We start from the raw sequence: 20,015 nt of genomic DNA on the forward strand, positions 1-20,015 counted from the left end.
TTTGTGCAAGCATACACCACGTGCCCCAGTTAATCACTATCTTGAAAATGTAGAGATCCTGTCCTCCCTCTATATTCCCATCAAACAGAATGTGCAGCAGAATATGTTGCTTAGTGTTCAAGGTCAGGGGCTCTGGGGGCGGACAACCCGGAGCATCTCCCTGGTAACAAAGAGTGTCCAGGTGGCAGGCCTTGATCTCCTTATAAACGCAGGCCATGCAAGGAGGGGGGGTCGACACTGATAGTTGCTATGATATAAAAACTTGCTGCTCATAGATCCCTGCAGCAGATGCTTTGACTGGTCGGCCACTCCTGGACTCCCTAGAAGTAAGTTCCCCTCAAAAAACCCATGTTTCAGTTACTGTCTCCAGGTCTTGTCTTTGACACCACTGGACCATCACCCACCCTAGGCTTCAAGTCTGCTGGGGTGGAGCTGCAAACCAGAAGTAACGTGTTCTGTGTGACCCCCAGAGGGGAAACACAGTAGGGAAGAGTTCGGGTTTTCCCTAGTAAGAGGGAAAAAGAAAGAGTTCTTCCCTTACAGGTATCCATCAGGAAAGCTATAAAAAAGAAAGGGTTTAAAGTGTTCGCTCCCAGGAAGTGTGACTGGGACAGGGGTGAGGTAGAGCAGGAGGCCTCTGCTTTTTATTATAAACTCTAGTCTCTCTCTTTTTTAAAACCACATATGCGTATTTGATTTTTTTTAAAGGGTGGGGGCTACAAAAAATATGACAGAGACGCTGATGCATCCCCCTCCAGGGTCAAGTTCCATCCCCTCCAGAGTCAATGGCTCCCCCTCCAGGGTCAAGTTCAATCCCCCCAGGTGGAGTGAGACTGTTTTTAACTGTTACGTGGTCAGATGAGGCCTGTACTGGAGGCAGCTAGGCTGATTGGAGAATAAAATAGGAGGGAGTTTTGATCTTGCTTCCAGACCATTCTGCAATACCTTGGAAAAAATAGGGCCTGCTAACACCTGCAGACTGGTTCAGGTGTTCCCAGGTGTCAAATTAAGCCAGCACAGCATCCCTGGGCTTTGGAGGAAGAGAAGCAGGTGGAGACCAACTAACCTTCCCCTACCCTCTTCCTCCTGGAACAAATGATAGGCTGGTACCCAGGACTCTCTCCCCTGGGGCCCGTTCCCACCCCACCCCTTCCCCAGTCTCAGCATCCAGTGGGGCCAACTGTGCTAGGTCTGTGCTTCTGAAGCTGCCTGCAGAGACGATACCCCAGGGCAAATGGAGTTACAAGCTAGGATTACTAGACCTTTGAGGAAGCATTTCAAAAGGAAAATAACATATAGATTCCATCCAAAGCAAAAATATTAGCAGAGATCAACCAATAATTTTAAATTAGCCTAATTTTAAAGTTAGGGAAAAGTGAAAGATATGATGGATAGAAACAAAAGCATTATCCAGATATTAATCTATAGAGCAGGTGTCCCAGAAAGAGAAAAAAATTAAAATGAAGACGAGGACTTGTTTGAAGAAATACTGGATAATAATTACCTAGAATTTTAGAATTTTAGAAAGGTGGTAAGCCTCAGATTGAAAGGGCTCAGAGTGCAAAGAGGAGAGATAATAGCAAATTCACATATAGATACATTATAGGATAATTTAAGAATATTAATAACAGGGTAATAGTAAAGTATAGTGATAGAAAATAACTTAGGACATATAATTTTATACCCAGCCAAATACGAGGGCATGATTTAAAAAAACACATCCTCATGCAGATATGGCCTCTGAAGAGATGCTGCACTAAAAACCTACATTGCGGGGCGCCTCGGTGGCTCAGTCGTTAAGCGTCTGCCTTCGGCTCAGGTCATGATCCCAGGGTCCTGGGATGGAGCGCTGCATCCGGCTCCTTGCTCCATGGGAAGCCTGCTTCTCCCTCTCCCACTCCCCCTGCTTGTGTTCCCTCTCTCACTGTGTCTCTCTCTGTCAAATAAATAAATAAAATCTTTAAAAAAATAAGATAAAAATAAAATAAAAACCTACATTGGAAAGCTTTGGATGGAATACTTAAAAAGAAGAAGGGTAGTATATCCAGGGGAGACTACAAAAAAATAAATGAAGGAAAGATAATGAAATACTTTAGTAATGGAACCAGAGGATATGAAATGGAGGATCTCACACGTGCACCCTCAAAAAACGGAATTTAAGAACTGAGGGACTGATTTCCTGTAAATGCCTGACTTACAGAAGATGGAGGCTTATCTCCTGACCAATGAGTATCCACCAAGAATCTCTCCCCATCCCCAAGCCAATGAACTCACTACTTGGACTCTGCTGGGCTTTCCCCTCTGCATTTTTCGCCCATTGAAACAGCTTGCCCCAAGCCCTCAATGGACTTGCCTTGTAGCATGCTACAACATGTGTTTTCTGAGTTGTAGTTTCTCTACTATTCATGAATAAAGTCAATTTCTGCTAATTTGAGCTTGCCCCAGTTTACCTCTTTATTTAGGTTGACAGTTCTTGCCTTAAAAAAAAGGGGGGGGGGGAGCAAAAATAAATCCATAATAACTCAAAACCAAAAATCTAGAAAATATCAACTTGATAGGGTTGCAATAGGGAGAGACCAATGAATGTGAGAGCCTGCTAGTTTCTTTTGCTATTTAGGGAGAGATCTAAATATCAATTTAAAAAAAATTTTTTAAATTATAAGAAAGAATTAAAAAGAAATGTAGGGGTGCCTGGGTGGCTCAGTCAGTTAAGCATTTGCCTTCAGCTCAGGTCATGATCCTGGGGTCCTGGGATCAAGCCGCGCATCCGGCTCCCTGCTCAGCGGGGAGTCTGCTCCTCCCTCTCCCTCTGCCTCTCCCCCTGCCTTGTGCTCTCTCTCTCTCTCTCAAATAAATAAAATCTTTTTAAAAAATGTAAAATGAGTAGGCAAATCAAAATAATACATTAAGATGGTAAAAGTAGATCCAAATTCATTATTAATTATACTAAATGTAAATAGAATAAACTCACTATTCATTGAGTTTGTTGACAAATTAGACTTAAAAAAATCCAGATATATTCTGTTTACAAGAGATATATCTAAAATCTAAGGATATACAGGGGCGCCTGGGTGGCTCGGTCTTTAGGCGTCTGCCTTGGGCTCAGGCCATGGTCCCGGGATCCTGGGATCGAGTCCCATATTGGACTCCCTGCTCGGCAGGAAGCCTGCTTCTCCCTCTCCCACTTCCCCCTGCTTGTGTTCCCTCTCTCGCTGTGTTTCTGTCAAATAAATAAATAAAATCTTAAAAAAAAAAAAAATCTAAGGATATACAAAAATTGAAACTAAAGGGATGAAAATGACACTTATGGCAAATATTAGCTAAATAAAACTGGTGTGGCAATATTGTATCAAATAAAATAGGCTTTAAGATAAAAACACATTATTAAAGATAGAAACACTACATGAATGACAAAGATTTAATTCATTAATAAGATATAGCAATGTTAAACAAGCAAGGGCCTAATAAAATAGCCTCAAAATATACTAAATGAAATTTGATAGATCTACAGAGAGAAACTAATAGGTCTACCATCATGGTAAACAAATTTCAACTTTCTTCCCTTGATTATTGATAGATTATTGTTAAGAAACAAAATTCAAACAAGTAAATATGAAGATCTAATTGACTTTATTAAACAATTCATGAATTGGGCAGCTTCCCATCTAGCAAGTAGAGGGGAACTCCACTAGTTAAACAAAAGCAGAGTTTTTAAAGGCAGAAAAAGGGCATTAAAAAAAGAGAGAAGAAAGGAATTTATTAGTAAGGAATGCACTGTTTAGGCAAAGTTGCCCTACTAAGAGGAAGTGAAAGGGTCTATCAGTACATTTCCCAGTATTGACCAGGAAATTCCATGTTGACTGGTTAAAGGTTACATTCCTAGGGGTGCTGAAATTGCAGTTAGATATTAAGTTTTGGTTTACTGACTTGGGGCTGTAACCTATGTGATGAAAATTTTGGCCTATGATTTTGTTTTGTTGTTGTTTTTTTTAAGATTGTATTTACTTATTTGAGAGAGAGAGAGAGAGACAAAGAGAGCATGAGTTGGGGGAGGGACAGAGGGACAAGCAGACTTCCAGCTGAGCACAGAGCTCAAGTCAGGGCTCAATCCCAGGACCCTGAGATCATGAACTGAGTTGAAGTCAGATGCTTAACCCACCAAGGCACCCAGGCGCCCCTGTGGTTTTCTTTTAACAATGACTTGTAAGCCATCTATAAATCTCCTTTGGAGAAATGTCTATACAGGTCCTTGGTCCATTTTTTAATTGGGTTGTTTGTTTTTTATTCTTATTGATTTTAGGGCTCACCATAATGGGTATGAGATGGTGTCTCATTGTGATTTTGCTTTTTATTTCCCTAATGACTAGTGAAGGTGAACATCTTTTCATATGCTTAGGGGGGTTGTTTGGTTTTCTGTTGTTGAGTTTTGGGAGTTCTCTAAATATTCTGGATATTAATTCCTTATCAGATACATGATTTGCAAATATTTTCTCCCATTCCATGGATTGCCTTTCTACTCTGCGACACTTTTTAAATTTTGATGAAGTCCAATTTATCTATTTTTGTTGTTGTTGTTGTTGCCTACGCTTTTTGTTGCATGGCTTTTGGCAAGAAATCATTGCCAGATCTAATTATTACAAAGATCTCTCCCTATCATCTGAGATACTTATAGTTTTATGTCTTATGCTTAGATTTTGAATCCATTTTTGGTTAATTTTTATATATGGTGTAAGGTAAGGGTCCAGCTTCTTTTTTTTTTAATGCGTGTGATTGTTCAGTTTTCCCAGCAACATTTGTTGGAAAGACTATCCTTACTCCCATTGAATGGTATTGGCACCCTTGTCAAAAATCATTTGACTGTATATGCAAGAGTTTATTTTCAAGCTTTCTAGTCTATTCCATTGGTCTGTAAGTCTGCCTTTTGCCAGTAGCACACTGATTTAATTACTGTAGCTTTGTAGTAAGTTTGAAATCAGGAAATGGGAGACCTTCAACTTTGTTCTTTTTCAATATTATTTTGACTATCCAGGGTCCCTTGCGATTCCATTTGATTTTTAAAATGGGTTTTTCATTTCTGAAAACAAAACCAAAAACAAAACAAAATACTGTCTCTGGGATTTTGGTAAGGATTGCACTGAATCTGTAGATCATTTTGGGTAGTATTGATAACTTAACCGTATTAAGTTTTCTAATCTATGAACATGGCATGTTGCTCCGTTTATTTGTGCTTTCTTTCATTTCAACATTTTATAGTTTTCAGTGTATAGCTCTTTTTCCCACTTGGTTAAGTTCCTTAGTATTTTATTCTTTTTGATGCTATTATAAATGGAATTGTTTTCTTAATTTCCTTTTCGGATTGTTCATTGTTGGTGAAAGAAATAAAACTGAGCTTTAGGTGTTGATTTTGTACCCTGCAACTTTACTGAATTCATTTATTAGTCCTAACAGGTTTTGTGCATATGTGTGCATGTGTGTGTATGTGTAATCTTTAGGGTTTTCCATGTATAAGATCCTGTCATCTGCAAACAGAGATAATTTTACTTCTTCCTTTATAATTTGAATGTCTTTCCTTTCTTTTTCTTGTCTGATTGCTGCAAGTAGGACTTCCAGTACTATGTTGAACATATGTGGCAAAAGCAGGCACCCTTGTCTTGTTCCTGGTCTTAGAGAGAAAGCTTCCGGTTTTTTATCACTGAGTGTGTTGATAGCTGTGGGTTTTTCATATATGGCCTTAATTATGTTGAGCTAATTTTCTTTTGTTCCTAGTTTGTTGAGTGTTTTATCATAAAAGGGTGTTGAATTTTGTCAAACTATTTTTCTGTATCAATTAAGAAGATCATGTGGCTTTTTCCCCCATCATATCCTTTTTATAATGCTAAAAAATAAAATAAGAATGAAAAGCTATATGTAAAGGAAAGCAAGGGAATGATGAACACAGGCTTCATGTTGATAGTTACCCTGGGTGGAGAGCTGCAAGGAGGTACAATGGTGAAGGGAAAGGAACAATACATTTAAATGTATCTTATTTATTTTTAGAATCCTAGGTTTTATTTGAGTGTCAGGGTGAGCCTGTGTGATTATTAAATTGCTAAAAACACCAACTGTATAATTAACTATATCTAACTATAACAATAAAATAAGACCATATTTGGACTTTTTGATAAGAGAGAGTCATTAACCAGTATTTATGAATTAATATAATTCTGATTCCTGAGGTCTGGGAAAAATTATAATATAAAAGTGATAGATAATGGGAAAAACATATTACTTAGCATTAAGGAGTTTATCATAAGGACTATAAAGGAAAGAATTAAAAGTGGTTGCTTTGACTCAAAAATTCCACTCCTGGGGGTGGCTGGGTGTCTCAGTCAGTTAAGCATCCAACTCTTGATTTCAGCTCAGGTCATGATCTCAGGGTTGTGAGATCAAGCCCCACATAGGGCTCCGCATTGGGCTTAAGATTCTCTCTCTCCCCTTCTCTCTCTCTCTCTCTTCTCGAAAAAAAAAAAAAAATCCACTCAAGAGATATGAAAAAGATATGTCCACAAAAAGAGTTGTACAAGAATCTTCATGGCAACTTTATTTCATAATAGCCCCAAACTAGAAACAACCCAGGTGACCATCAACAGGAGCATATATAAGCAGAGTATGATAGTTATACAACAGAATACTAGTCAACAAGGAAAAGGTAAGAATTACTGGTAAATGCAACAATGTAGATGAACTTCAAAAACATTTTGCTGAGTGAAAGAAGCCTTATATAAAAAGAATGCATGCTATTTATTCCACTTAAGTGAAATTCTAGAGCAGGAAAATTATGGTATGAAGACTGAGCAGTAGTTGCCTTTGAGGGAAGAAATTGGGAAAGATCATGAGAGGATTTTTTGGAGTGATGGCAGTGTTCTGTACCTGGATCAGGATTTAGGTTGTATAGGAGTATGTGTTTGCTGTAACTCATCAAATGGTGCTCTTAAGATTTGTGTGTGTAAATCTTACCTCAAAAGAATCACAGCAAAAAAGAATCATGGACAAATGTTGAACTCCTGTTAATCTTATACTAACTAAAGCATCTGGGAGGAAGTATAAATAATGTTTCTAAATTAGTCTGAAATGCATCCAAAAAAATTGATGGATTGATGGGTGGGTAGAAGATGGATAGTTGAATAGATATGTATTGAAGCAAATATAGTAAAACTCTAAGGGATAGAATCTAGGTGGTGGGAATATGGGTGCCCACTGTAAAAGTTTTCAACCTTCCTATTTGTTTGAAAATTTCCACAATAAAATTCAGGCATGGAGAAAGATGTCAATGATCCAAACTTCCATTAGGAAATTTATTACATAATGGTACATCCACATGATGGAATGAATTAAATATTAATTAGAAGAATTTTGTTGCCTTAGGCTATCTGAGGAGGGATGGAGTGGGGTTACTTCTGCTTTTTATTATCTGCACAATTCTATTTTTTTTATGTGTTTATATGATTCTGACAAAAATAAAAAGGGAGTAATACAGAAAATTTTCAAAATGAAAGATAATTTTTTTTGTTGTTTGGGAAGCAATTATATTTTCCTAATATTTATCTAATTAGGCAATCTTTTTTTTCTGCACTGATTACCCTTCCAAAATATAACTGGGTTTTGTTTGGCAGTAGGGCAGACCAGCCATTATTTTGATAGGGGTGGTATTAGTTGCTGCATAACACATTCCCACAAACTTAGTGGCATTAAAAATGCATTTATTATCTCAGTTTCTGTGGAATCCAGGCACAGCTCAGCTAGATCCTCTGTTTCAGTGTCTTTCATAAGGCTGCAGTCAACCAGGGCTAGAGTATCATCTGAAAGCTAAATTAAGGAAGGACCTGCTGCAAAGCTCACTCATATGGTTGTTGGTAGGTTTCAGTTCCTTTGGGTTGTTGAAACAAGGTCCTCAGTACCTTGCTGACTATCAGCCAGAGGCAAACCTCCGTTCTTTGCCACATAGGCTTCCCTAACATGGCAACTTGCTTCATCAAAGCCGACTAAAGAGAGACTTGGCTAACAAGGTAAAAGTTACAATCTTCTGTAATGTAATCACAGAAGTAACATCCCATCATCTTTGCCGTATTCTCTTTGTTAGAAGCAAGACCCAGTCACCACCCAGAGTGAAGGGAAGGGAGTTCCACAAGAGCATGAACACTAGGAGGAGGGGACCGTAGAAGGCATCTTAGAATCTGTCTTCCACAGTGATCCACTAGGATCTACCAAGGCATAAATCCACAGCATGAGAAATCTACAAACTTTGCTGGAAGTGTGAAACACAGAAAGCACAGAAATTCTGCTTGAAAACTCTTAGTCCTTGGAAATATTCCTAGACTCTGATAGATGAAAGCAGCAAAATTGTGAAAGCCGGAAAACACTTGGACAAGCGGACTCTGATAAAACAGGCATAGGAAGTGAAATCCTAGCTTGGCAGTGGGAAAGCAAAGAACCAACTTGATTCATGTTGTAAAATCCTCAGAAGACTCAGAAATTGATGGCATCGGCCACCTCTGGAAGTGAGGGAAACTTGAGGTAAGAAAAGATGTTTACGTTTGAAAGATGATTAAGAAGGAGCTGAAACCCTGGATCTCTTCCCTGATCCCAGCAGAGATTTTGTCTCTGGGAAGGATAATACAGAGTGTCTCTGGGCAGGATAATATCAGGCACATATTTGGGAGGGGGTCCATATAGAAAAGAGGAAGACCAAGTGAAATGCATTCTGAATGCTGAGTTCCTTGGCCTACTACTTCCACTTGGATTCCAGAACACTGGCAGCCAAGTGTTTACTCTCTAGAGAAGTCTAAAAACTATGTTTTTTTTTTCTCCCAGGCATATGAATAGCCAAAAGAAAATATGTAAAGATATATAGACATAGAGGATTCACCAACAAATAGCCCAGTGGGATCACTTTATAGGGTTGCTCACATAAGCCCCACCCATGTGCACAGAGTTTCTGATAAACTTTTTAGTTCCCGCACTTTTAAATATGTCCAGATAACAAATAATTCCTGACATTTGAAGAAAGCCTCCAACAGGAATAGAAATGTGAGAACAAACAGAAAAAGGCACCCAGGAAGAAATAGAGATTGTTCAAGAAGAAGACTTAGGGGAGTGGGGAGGACTCTTAATAATACACTCAGAGAAATTAGAGAAAGCATTGCATTGATGAAACCAAAGCAAGATGCTATAAAGAGAAACACTCAGAGAACAGCAAAAACCAAACCAAACCAACCAAACCAAAACAAAACAAAAAACCTCCTGGAAAATAAAAACATGGTAGCAGAAAGGAAAAACTTACTGGAAACTTGAGGAGATAAAGAAACTTTCTAGAAAGCAGGACAGAAGTGAAAATTAGGAGAGAATAACAAAAACAGAAATTTAGAGGACCAGTCCAGGAGGTCCATGCTTAATAACAGAAAAGAGGACAGAGAAAAATGGAGGGAAGGAAATTAGCAGCAATTTTTTAAATATTGAAATTAAATTCGAAAGGACTGACTGCCTACCATAATGGATAAAACCAGAATCTTTCTAAAGCACATCATTGTGAAATATCAAACATGTGACAAGAAAAGATTCTTACAATCTTCTAGAAGGGAGGAGGGAATATATTATATACAAAGGATTAAAATTGAAATGACCTCAGGCCTCTCAAGAGTAACCCTGGAAGCCAGAAGGCCAATGGGTAATGCTTTCAGAATTTTAAAGGAAAATTATTTCCAAACTACAATTTTGTACCAGACCAAATCACCAATTCAGATGACAGTAGAAAAAATGATATTTTGTACATGAGAGGTCTCAAAAAAAAAATTTACCTTCCACTCACTTTTCTCAGGAAGCTGCTGGAGAATGTGCTCCATCAAAACAAAGGAGTAAGCTAAGAAGGATGCAAAAAATGGAAGGAGAACAAAGGACAGCTGCAGCTGCGAAGGGCTAATGTTGGAGGGGATCCCAGGATGCTCTCAGAGCATCTCAGATGCTGGTTTACCTTGGGTCGGAGCAGGGCAGAAGGCTTCAGGAAAGACTTCCTGAGAGGAGATAATTTGAGATAAATACAGAGAAAACTAAGGCGGTAAGCAAGTAAAGGGTAATTATTAACTCCGTGGAAAACAAAAATTATTCAAGAAAGTAATCTTAGGTTACTACTGTGATTGCATAGTGTCTGCTCTGGGACAGAACCATTTTGTATGACGGGATTCACAGTCTCTAGGAAGAAACCTCCAGCATCTTGATGAAAATCTTTTTTTTTTTTTTTTTTTTTAAAGGTTTTATTTATTTATTTGAGAGAGAGAGAATGAGAGAGAGCGAGCACATGAGAGGGGGGAGGGTCAGAGGGAGAAGCAGACTCCCCGCCGAGCAGGGAGCCCGATGCGGGACTCGATCCCGGGACTCCAGGATCATGACCTGAGCTGAAGGCAGCTGCCCAACCAACTGAGCCACCCAGGCGCCCTTGATGAAAATCTTGTACTTGAAAAAGAGAAAACCCAAAGAACTGTGACGTGATTAAGACCTTCTGGAACACCAGGTCCTCACACAGCTAGCTGTCAGCCCGGGACTGAGCAATTTCTTTAACCAAATACTCTTTTGTTTTTGTGTTGTTAGGGAATTAAAAATCTACACAAAACATCAAAAAGAAAGAAAGCAGTGTTATTATTGAATGAACATAAACTGGAGCATGGACATGGTTGATCATTTGCAAAGAGAATATAAAGATAGAAAGAAATTCTATCCTATTTAAGCAGCCAAGAAGTTATAATCCTTTTTCGCTGCTCTACTTTTAGCCATTATGTCCATACAAGAAAACTTAACAGCACCATTTGCTGTATATTCTTCAGTAGTTTACCCTAAATTCACCTTTATCAAAAGAAGTAATAAAAATCTTATATCTATGACAAGCAGATGCCTAGAGGCTAAACTATCACAGTGACAGGAGCATAGATAAGCCATCTTCCTAGATGTTTACATTTCAAAGAGATGGCTCTTAGACCTCTTAAAAAAAATTTCCGAGTTATAAAGGTGATAAAAGGCTAACTCAGGAAGAGGTTTAAAAAAGGTGCGTACACACACACCCACACACACACCTTCATTTATATATATTCTTCACTGGTTGGGACCATCCTACCCAGGGTAAACTGCAAAATGTTTAGCATCCTTTTGCTTTACCAGAAATCACCAGTAACGTCCAATCCCCCCTCCCTCTCTCCACCCCAAGGATTGTGGCAATAACAAAACAAAGGGTGTGAGGAGGCGGGAGGGAAAGAGGAAAACACCCTCACACATTTTCAAATACCTCCCACAAAGGATAATGCCAGGCTGAGGTGACCAACTCATCTGGATTTGCCTGGGACCTTTCCCCTTCAACTTTCTCGTTTTTAGCCCTGATGGTTGACACCCTAACACCCCACCACACAGACAGACACACACACACCATACATATTAATAATCATCTAATTACAGGGGGGCTTGGGTAGCTCAGTCAGTTAAGCATTTGACAATCTTGATTTCAGCTCAGGTCCGTGATCTCAGGGTCGAGGGATTGAGCCCCATGTAGGGCTCCAAGCTGAGTGCAGAGTCTGCTTGAGATTCTCTCATTCCTTCTCCCTCTGCTCCTACTTCCCCTACTTGTTCTCTCTCTCTCTCTCAAATAAATAAATAATCTTTAAAAACTATAATCATCTAATTATGTGCATGTGTCAGGGAAAAATAAAAAGGTTTTAAATGGAAGAAACCTGGGCTTGGATTCTGATTCTGTGACTAAGGCAAGGGCCAAAACATTTCCGGTCACAGTTCTTTCTGTTCAATTGAAATAAAAATGGTGTATCCTGTCAGGGCCAGTGTGAGAATTCAGCACCTAATGAACAGCCTAACCACTTGTTTGAATTCAGGCCTCAGTTCTTCACCAGAGTTCCCACGTCAATTTTTATTTATCTCTTCTTCAGAGAAATTCTTATTTGTCCCAAGTGTTAGTATATCTGTATCCCAACTAGAAGAGGAGCCTTTGTGAGCACGGATTTCCCCTTCACAGTTTTTAGTACAGTGGTTGGCAGATAGAAGGTTTTGTTCTACAAATAAGGATTTGTTAATGGCTATATAATTAATACCTTATACTTTTACCAACCTCTTACGCAGTTGTGCCTTTTCCAGAGCTCCTATTGTCATATCATGGTGCTCCTTGTGGGCTTTCTTGGGCTGGATCTTTCCTTGGGAGAGACTCTATCAGCATGTACACAAGTTACCCCCACTTCCTGGGCCTGCAGGTCCGTGGTGGGGGCTGCTTGAGGCTGTCCCCTGGGAGTCTGACTTCAGGAAGACTTTATTCACCCAAGTGTTTCCCCTGTGGGCCCATCACGAATGCCTTGCAGTCTCTTTTCCTTGTGCCAGTGAAATGTGCATCCCCAAAGACAGTGTATTCATGAGGTTTCCCTCATCATGTTTCCGTGGTGGGAATTCCTTAACTGCATTCAGCTTTGAGAGGAGGTCTTGGAAAGCAGTGGGTGGGGAGATGAGGAAGGAAGTCAAGGGCACCAAAGGTCATGAGCAGGTAGGTTCCACGGGCCCCTGATGCAGAAGATGAGGACCTCACTCTGCTACCTGAGGCAGGCCCTGAGTCTGTACCTTGTGCACACATGTGGTTGGCTATGATCTCCAACTAAATTGTGTGATTTAACAGTTTCTGAGGCCACTAACTCTGATATAGTGCTTCATGTAGTGCTGAGCACACAGTAGTTGCTTAAAAACACTTCTGCTTCAAATGATGACAGTGGTTCTAAAATGACACCCTGAAGAATGTTGACATTCTACAGTTGGTAGGATGGGACACTCATTACATTGATAGAACACACAGCCCCTTGAATTAAATAATTTACTGGTATAGAGCTGGTCAACGTCCTTGAGGGCAATTCTGATTGATGAAGCACTATCCTATGCCCTGGCTCTGTTAGTCTTAAGTACCCCAAACCAGGGAATAATTCAGCTGAGTTGGGGGACTATAGGTGCAGGAGAAGGTTCTGTGGCCCAGGGTCCAAGAAAGGAGGAGGTAAAATTAGATGACAGAGAGTCTGTCCTAGGGCAAAACTAATGCTGTAGAGTTAACAAGTGACTCTCCAGGGCACCTGGGTGGCTCAGTAGGTTAAGCGTCTGCCTTCGGCTCAGGTCATGATCCCAGGGTCCTGGGATCGAGCCCCTCATCGGGCTCCCTGCTCAGTGGGGAGCCTGCTTCTCCCTCTGCCACTCCCCCTGCTTATGTTTTTTTCTCTCTCTCAAATAAATAAAATCTTTAAAAAATATAAACAAGTGACTCTCCTGAAACTTTCCACCCAGCAGATGGGGCTAGCCACCATCTCACCCTTTTTCTCATCAGTAGTTTTCATTGAGGGGCGCCTGGGTGGCTCATTCAGTTTAGTGTCTGCCTTCGGCTCAGGTCATGGTCCCGGGGTCCTGGGATGGAGCACACCCTCTGGCCAGTGTGGGGAATCCCTGCTCAGCTGGGAATCTGCTTCTCCCTCTCCCTCTACCCCTCCCCTCACCCATGCTCTCTCTCTCTCTCTTTTAGCTCACTCTCTGTCTGAAATAAATAAGTACAATCTTAAACAAAAGTTTTCAATTAAAATTTGAAACTATGATTTTTATCAAAGAAATCAGTGATGGAGTTTGCCAGATAAAATATCAGGTACCCAGATAAATGTGAATTTCAGATAAACTGTGAATAATTTTTTAGGATGAATGTGTTCTAAAAATTGCATGGGACTTACACAAAAAAATCATTCATCATTTACCTGGAATACAAATTTAACTGGGCTTCCTGTATTTTTATTTGCTCAATATGGCAATGCCAGTCAATGAGCTATAGGATTAATTTCATGGAAATACACATTACAGCTAACTTCCATGGAAATACCTTTAAGGAGACACAGCTCTTCATTTACACACTCACCACACCACAAAATGCAGACAATTCCTCCTTTAATGTGCTTCACGTTATTTTGATGACCTTCAGGTCAAATTCAGATTCAGTTACAAGCCCCATTGGCTAGTTTTATCTGTGTAATAGTTGAGGTCTTCTATGTGATAATGACCTCGGGTTTGTTCTGAAGTGTTAGAAGCCATGTCTCTTGAAGTATTTGGCTCGTGCAAGGACATCATTGCAGAAGTCACAGCTCAGGTCCTGGCTGTTTCTGATGTAGCCGGGAGCTCCAGCATAAGCACAGAGTCCACCTGGAATTTGTGAGACGGGTTAATGCTGACCTTATGGCCCCTCGTTGCTTCCGGGTCTCAGCAGTTAACTTAGATTCTCTTTCCTAATTGCTCATCAGGAGGCAACTGAGGTTTGGGGGGATCTCGTGCAAGGTCTTACATTTGTTCTTATTAATTCCATGCTGTGAAACCACCAACCTATGGGTTACACCTACCTCTCAGGTACTGGTCAGAGGTCCAGGTTGGAAACCTCCTCTGGATTTCTTTGATCCTAACAGTCAGGACCTCGGTTATCTGAGAAACCTGGGACTCGCTGATCCAGGATGTGGGAGCATAAAGACCAGGGTCCTGGAGGGAGGGAGGCAGAGGAAAAGCTAGGTAAGCCATGTGGGAGGGTGACAGGACTTCATGGGACCAGTGCTGCTTTCTCATTTCCCTCCTTTTTCTCTCCTCCTCCTTTGGCAGAACTAATGCCACCTCTAATCTCCCTGCGGATAAACAGTAAAGCTACAAGGTTTGGGCAAAGGAAGGATGATCAGACATTTCGCAGCTGCTTCATTGTAATGGTGAAAGGCAGAGTTGGAAGCCGAAGGTGACAGAGGTAGTGGATGTACCAGTCCGATGCCCTCCTTCAATGCTGCAAACACAAGCCTTCCAAATAGGTCAGAAGGGGTTTTTCTATCTGCACTTGTAATTCTCCTTCAGATATCTGAATGTCTAAATGTACTTCTGATTTTTCTTATATACCTTTGGTTACCGTTCCATATGAGTTTCAACATATTTAGGAGAAATGTCTGACTCTGGAGAATTCTTTCATCTTCAAAGTAGATAGACAATGCATCCTTTTCCCAAGAACAAGAGTTTATGAAGGAGTCAGAGCAGGTTATCGGAAGTGATGCTGACCCTAACATCGCCCATATTGCTCTTGGTCCCGGTTCTGCATTTTCCAGCTGCCATGTGACTTTGCAGCAATGACCCTCTCCTTGTAAAACCACTTCCTCACTTGGAAAGGATGGATTACATGCCTTCCCCCTCACCCCATCCTCATCAGATTATTGGATGGGCCCCCAAATCAAAATAAGATAGAGTATTTGAAAGTACTTTTAAATTGCAAAGTGTCATCCCAAGTACTAATGGGAAGCCAGTTTAAAGATCACTGAAGAATACATTTTCCTAAAAGCTTAAGAAATGACTGTACTACGTAAAGGCTTCTCAACTACGACAACAATGTGAAATGCAATAGAAAAAAATCACAGCGCCATTGTCTCCTTGCCATCACTGATTACCCCAGTACACAATTAATTCAACTGTGGGGTCAATGCCCAGTTCCCGGGGAGACTCTATGAGACAAGTGAAACCAGGCAGAATTTGTGCAAAAATAAAACTGGATCTTCAGAACTAAGGATTGTGTAGAAAGAAGACCAAGGAGAAGGAATTCAGTATTTACTAAGAATCTGCCAGAAACTAAGCACGTTTTCACATCGTTGCATTGAGTCTTCATAACAATTCTAGGAGGCTGGTGTTTTATAGGTGAGGAAACTGAGTCCTAGGGAGATTAAATGAGGTCACGTGGTTGCAAAATAACAGAGCAAGGATCCAGAATAGGGTACCATGGATGATATCCTGGAAACACAGCACAGTTGGTTCTGCAAAGAAACCATGGCTCACAATGAAGCAGTGATGTTGCTACTGGTATTAGGCAGAGCTGTGGCTGTCACAGCTCTAGGAAGCACCTTTCAGTCTGTGTCCCATAGAGCTGTGCTCCAGGGTGTCAACAACAACAAATGTGAAGATGTCCCCTTAGCGTTGTGCCATGCGGTACAACGGCCATATGCCGTAACTGACGGAGGGTTACCTGCACAACCCCAATGCCATCGCCCATGTTGCCCACATTGACCATAACGTTGCCGCCATGAGACCCCCTGGACAAGACTCCAGCAATCACTGCAGGATCCACACAGTATTTTTGGCCGACGGTATGAATCACAGGCTGGTATCTCAGGAGGTATGGCATGTCTATTTCAGCCAGCCTTTCAGAAGCACGAACTCCTAATGCAAACACAGAAGGAAGGATGTGGCTGCTGTGACTTATGCTGACATGAGAGCTCAAGAGGAGAGAAATCACACTCCAAGGCTCTGGGCAGTAGTCTAGGACCAAGAAGCCCATGTCTCATTCTGAAATCCCTAGTGGCCATTCCTAGACCCGAGAGTATGATTCTCCTCCTTTAAGCTTGAGTTGGCATCCACAGAGGCAATGTCCTTTGTGGCTGCCAGTGCCCCTCGCTGGTCTCTCAGGGGCTGCTCTGGCCCATGCAGGACAATTCCCTGGGTGCAGCACATTGGCCCCATCCTAAGCACCCCAACAGTGACCCAGTAAAATGTACCTGTCCATCAGCCACAACGAGCACCATATACAAAAGAGAGATTCTCCCAACCCCTTCAAGAAGTCCTTGGAGAGTTTCCCTGACAGATTTGCTCACTCTTGCCCACCTTTCCACCCTAAAGTGACACCTAGAAATTGCATGAGCTTAAACTTTTGTAAAAAAAACAAGGAATGCTAGACGAACCATGAGAGACGATGGACTCTGAAAAACAAACAGGGTTCTAGAGGGGAGGGGGGTGGGAGGATGGGTTAGCCTGGTGGTGGGTATTGAGGAGGGCACATTCTGCATGGAGCACTGGGTGTTGTGCACAAACAATGAATCATGGAACACTTCATCTAAAACTAATGTTGTAATGTATGGGGATTAACATAAGAATAAAAAAATGAAAAAAAAAAAAAAAACCAAGGAATGCTGGGCAAAAGGAAAACCAATACTAATTTACCTGGCTAGCTCACTTACCTTGTAAGTATTTTTTGTGTTACAAAAACACTCTCATCCACATTCTATCAACCAGAGTTTACAACAAAATTGTAAAATGAGTACTTTTAACACCTTTCAGTGGAGGCAGAGGAGAACTAAGTGACTTGTTGAAGAACCAGAGCCCACACTCAGACAAGGTCTTTGGACTCCATGTCTAGTGCTCTTCCTGTCACTTGGTAGTGTAGGGCTGTGGGAAATAGTGGGAACCAAAAGGATACATTGAGAGGATCAAAATTTGTGAGGAAGGACAGGGAGACATGGGTGTGGGGTATCAAGGGAAGGGATAAAATCCTGTTAAAGCCACACTTGCCAAAAGGAGGCACCTTCTAAGAGAAAGAGGAGGAGGGGAGGTGGACAATGAGATCATAACCTACCACAGTAGTTCAGGCCATGACGCTTTCCAATCCCACAAGAAGCCCCAGGGGTCTCAAAGTTTCGGATATTTCCATAGCATCCCCAGTTGCTGCTTTCAGAGGAATCTACAAATTGAGAAATTTTCAGCCTAAGGCATTACACTAGAAGAGTTTTGATCATCTTCTGTCCACAAATGAAGCGCCATTAATAAAAAGAATTTTGCCCAAATCAATAACAACAAGAACTTCACTCTGAACTGAAACACTTGAAATTTACAGTATAGTGACTCAGAAATGATCGTAGAAACCTCTTCGATACTGAATTGTCACCTCCTATCCTGCAGGCACGAGCAACTGTCGGAGCAGCTATACTCCTTGCAAAGCGCTAGGCTGTCCAGTGCTGTTGAGTTGGCCTTGGAATCAAACCAGAGGATCTGCTCCCTGTAACTAGTCTTCATCCTACATCTTAGGTGAATTCTCAATACTTCTCCTGCAAATATTCCTGCCTGACTGGTCTGATGAGATATTTATGGTTGCTCTTGAGAAACATGTATAAAGCCTAGGCTTCCCTGGGGTCTCAAGCCAGACCCAAAGTAAAGGCACTGGGACTTGGAGCTGGCTTTCCCTGGTGTTCTGGATGGTGTGCTCTTCTAGATGGGGGTGCCTAAGACAGCAAAGAGAGGACATGTAATGGGGCACAAGACCAGGTCTCCACCGGGGGGCTCCCTCTTTCCATGTCTTCCTTTTTGGTCTTTTGCCTTTCCATCTCTCTCTCTCTTTACCTACTGCTATCCTTCCAGGGAGGAGAGGTTTTTCACAAAGGCCGCTGAAAAGAAGGGCATTCCCTAGTATTCATAATTCACAGCAGAAGGACACATAAGCAGTAACAAGATTACCTACAGGGGACAGGAAGTTGCCCCCTGAGAAAATCATCTCACTGTGATAAGCCTGTAAGGACTTCTCATTAGATTACTATTTTTTATTTGCTTTATTCTTTGCTCATATCATCAAATCTTAATGGTTTGCAAGTCTTTGGCAACAAATCCATTGCACATCATCATATGTGTATTATATGTTTATATAAATGCCTTTTAAGGTTCTATTTTCTTACTAAGAGCTTCTTAGAGTTGACATCTGAAAATATTAATATTTTGGAGTAAATGCTTCTACTTTACAAACTTTTGATAAGAAATCTGAAAGAAATGTGCAGATGAAAAGACCTGGTCTTTTACGAGTGTACCAAAAATTAAACGAGCCAATTTGTCCTTTTTCATTTTTTAATCAGTACACGTTTATCTTTATAACTGGTGACAAATACCATTAATATTGTAATGGGTTGTGTCATTCATTGCTTCCTGCCTCGTAGCCACTCCCTCGTCACATTAGATGCTCCTTAAAGTTCCTTATGTTCCCAAAATATCTTCTAGAAATTTAAAGTACTTGTTAAATAAATGGATCAATCAATAAATGAATGAATATAAGACCCCCTCTGAAAAATCATCAGAATTTAGAGCCAAGAAAAAGTTTGCTTCTCCTGAGGAACTATGCTTCCTCCTTTTATTTATCAAAAAACATGTACTTTCCTTTTTGGTCTGCAAGGAACCTTAAGACCAAATCCAAAATGCAAGCATAGCAACTATGTCAGCCTCAGTGGTTAGTTTAGTCACATGTCCTTGATCCCCTCCATGCTAGTTTTCTATTTGAAATTACATTAGTCTTATTATCGTAAACCATCTCAATCCTTCTATGGAAATACGTGATCTATTAATAACTTCAATAACTTTGGTGAGATGGTTTTTATAGAGGAACAATGAGTACTTATCAATGATGTTATTTAAAGTCCAGCCTCCAGCAATGTTGGTTTAAGCCCACTCCACATTCTGGAGAGCCCCCTCCTTTTGTGGGGCATCTGGAAAGAGGCCATTCGTCAGTGGTTGTTACTAAGTCCATTATTTATTGGACAACTTAGAAGAAAAACAACATTTTCTACCTCAGTTTCAAGTATCAGAAATACCATTCTGTTCCTATGCTTATCCTTCCCATCTCCAAGGTCATATGGGACAAATTAAACACACTCACCAGTAAGGGCAAGAAGACCCAGAAGCAGCCATAGCACAGACATATTGATGAGCTGGCTCTACAGGTCCTAAAATGATTTTAGAATAGAAATTAGATCAAAGATGTGAAAATATCCATTATCATCATAACAATATGTAATGTTTCTATGGAAAAAGGCAAAAAAAAAAAAGAAAGAAAGGAATAAGTTTCCCCATGTCTGAACTAAGAAAATTAATGATCTGAATTATAATGAAAAAAGCGAAAGTAAGAGACTTGTACTCCATCCATCCTTTCAATTAACTTAAAAATGAGGAGACTCCTGCTTGGCTCACAGGGACTCACCAGACCATCGAGTTACCGAAGAGTAATTATTTCAGGAAACCAAGATACTTTGGTTCTCAACACCGAGAAACATAGTGACCTGGGTCCAGATCCTGAAAAGCAAATTTTTGATGCATGTGCCTTATCCCAGTAGTAGCTTTTTCATTATCAAAAGATAATGTGAAAAGGAGAATTTTATATCAGTGTT

At 40.7% G+C, this 20,015-nt stretch overlaps 1 protein-coding gene and 1 long non-coding RNA gene across 2 annotated transcripts in view; one reads left to right on the plus strand and one right to left on the minus strand.

Moving 5' to 3' along the window:
* LOC129046126 (uncharacterized) overlaps positions 1–20,015 on the plus strand; it is a 67,018-nt gene that overhangs the window by 40,256 nt on the left and 6,747 nt on the right. Inside the window, exons 4-5 of the long non-coding RNA XR_008506906.2 lie at positions 14,677–14,873; positions 17,773–17,898. This is a non-coding gene — a long non-coding RNA (uncharacterized LOC129046126). The remainder of the gene's footprint in view (positions 1–14,676; positions 14,874–17,772; positions 17,899–20,015) is intronic.
* LYG1 (lysozyme g1) lies at positions 14,114–19,550 on the minus strand. The gene is made up of 5 exons (XM_045885162.1): positions 19,508–19,550; positions 17,450–17,554; positions 16,067–16,260; positions 14,427–14,559; positions 14,114–14,232 (listed from the first exon to the last, which is right to left on the minus strand). The coding sequence occupies exons 1-5, from the start codon at positions 19,548–19,550 to the stop codon at positions 14,114–14,116; spliced, it is 594 nt and encodes a 197-aa protein (XP_045741118.1).

The sequence above is a fragment of the Mirounga angustirostris genome, unplaced genomic scaffold (assembly GCF_029215605.1).
Source record: "Mirounga angustirostris isolate CCGP_5_RB_7025 unplaced genomic scaffold, mMirAng1.0.hap1 SCAF_10, whole genome shotgun sequence".
In the NCBI taxonomy this organism is placed as follows: Eukaryota; Metazoa; Chordata; class Mammalia; order Carnivora; family Phocidae; genus Mirounga; species Mirounga angustirostris.

Coding starts and splice junctions, on each gene's coding strand:
- LYG1 (XM_045885162.1), bottom strand. CDS start 19,550: ATGTCTGTGCTATGGCTGCTTCTGGGTCTTCTTGCCCTTACTG. Junction 17,555..19,507: donor GGGTCTTCTTGCCCTTACTG/GTGAGTGTGTTT, acceptor CTCAATTTGTAG/ATTCCTCTGAAAGCAGCAAC. Junction 16,261..17,449: donor TCATGGCCTGAACTACTGTG/GTAGGTTATGAT, acceptor TGTTTGCATTAG/GAGTTCGTGCTTCTGAAAGG.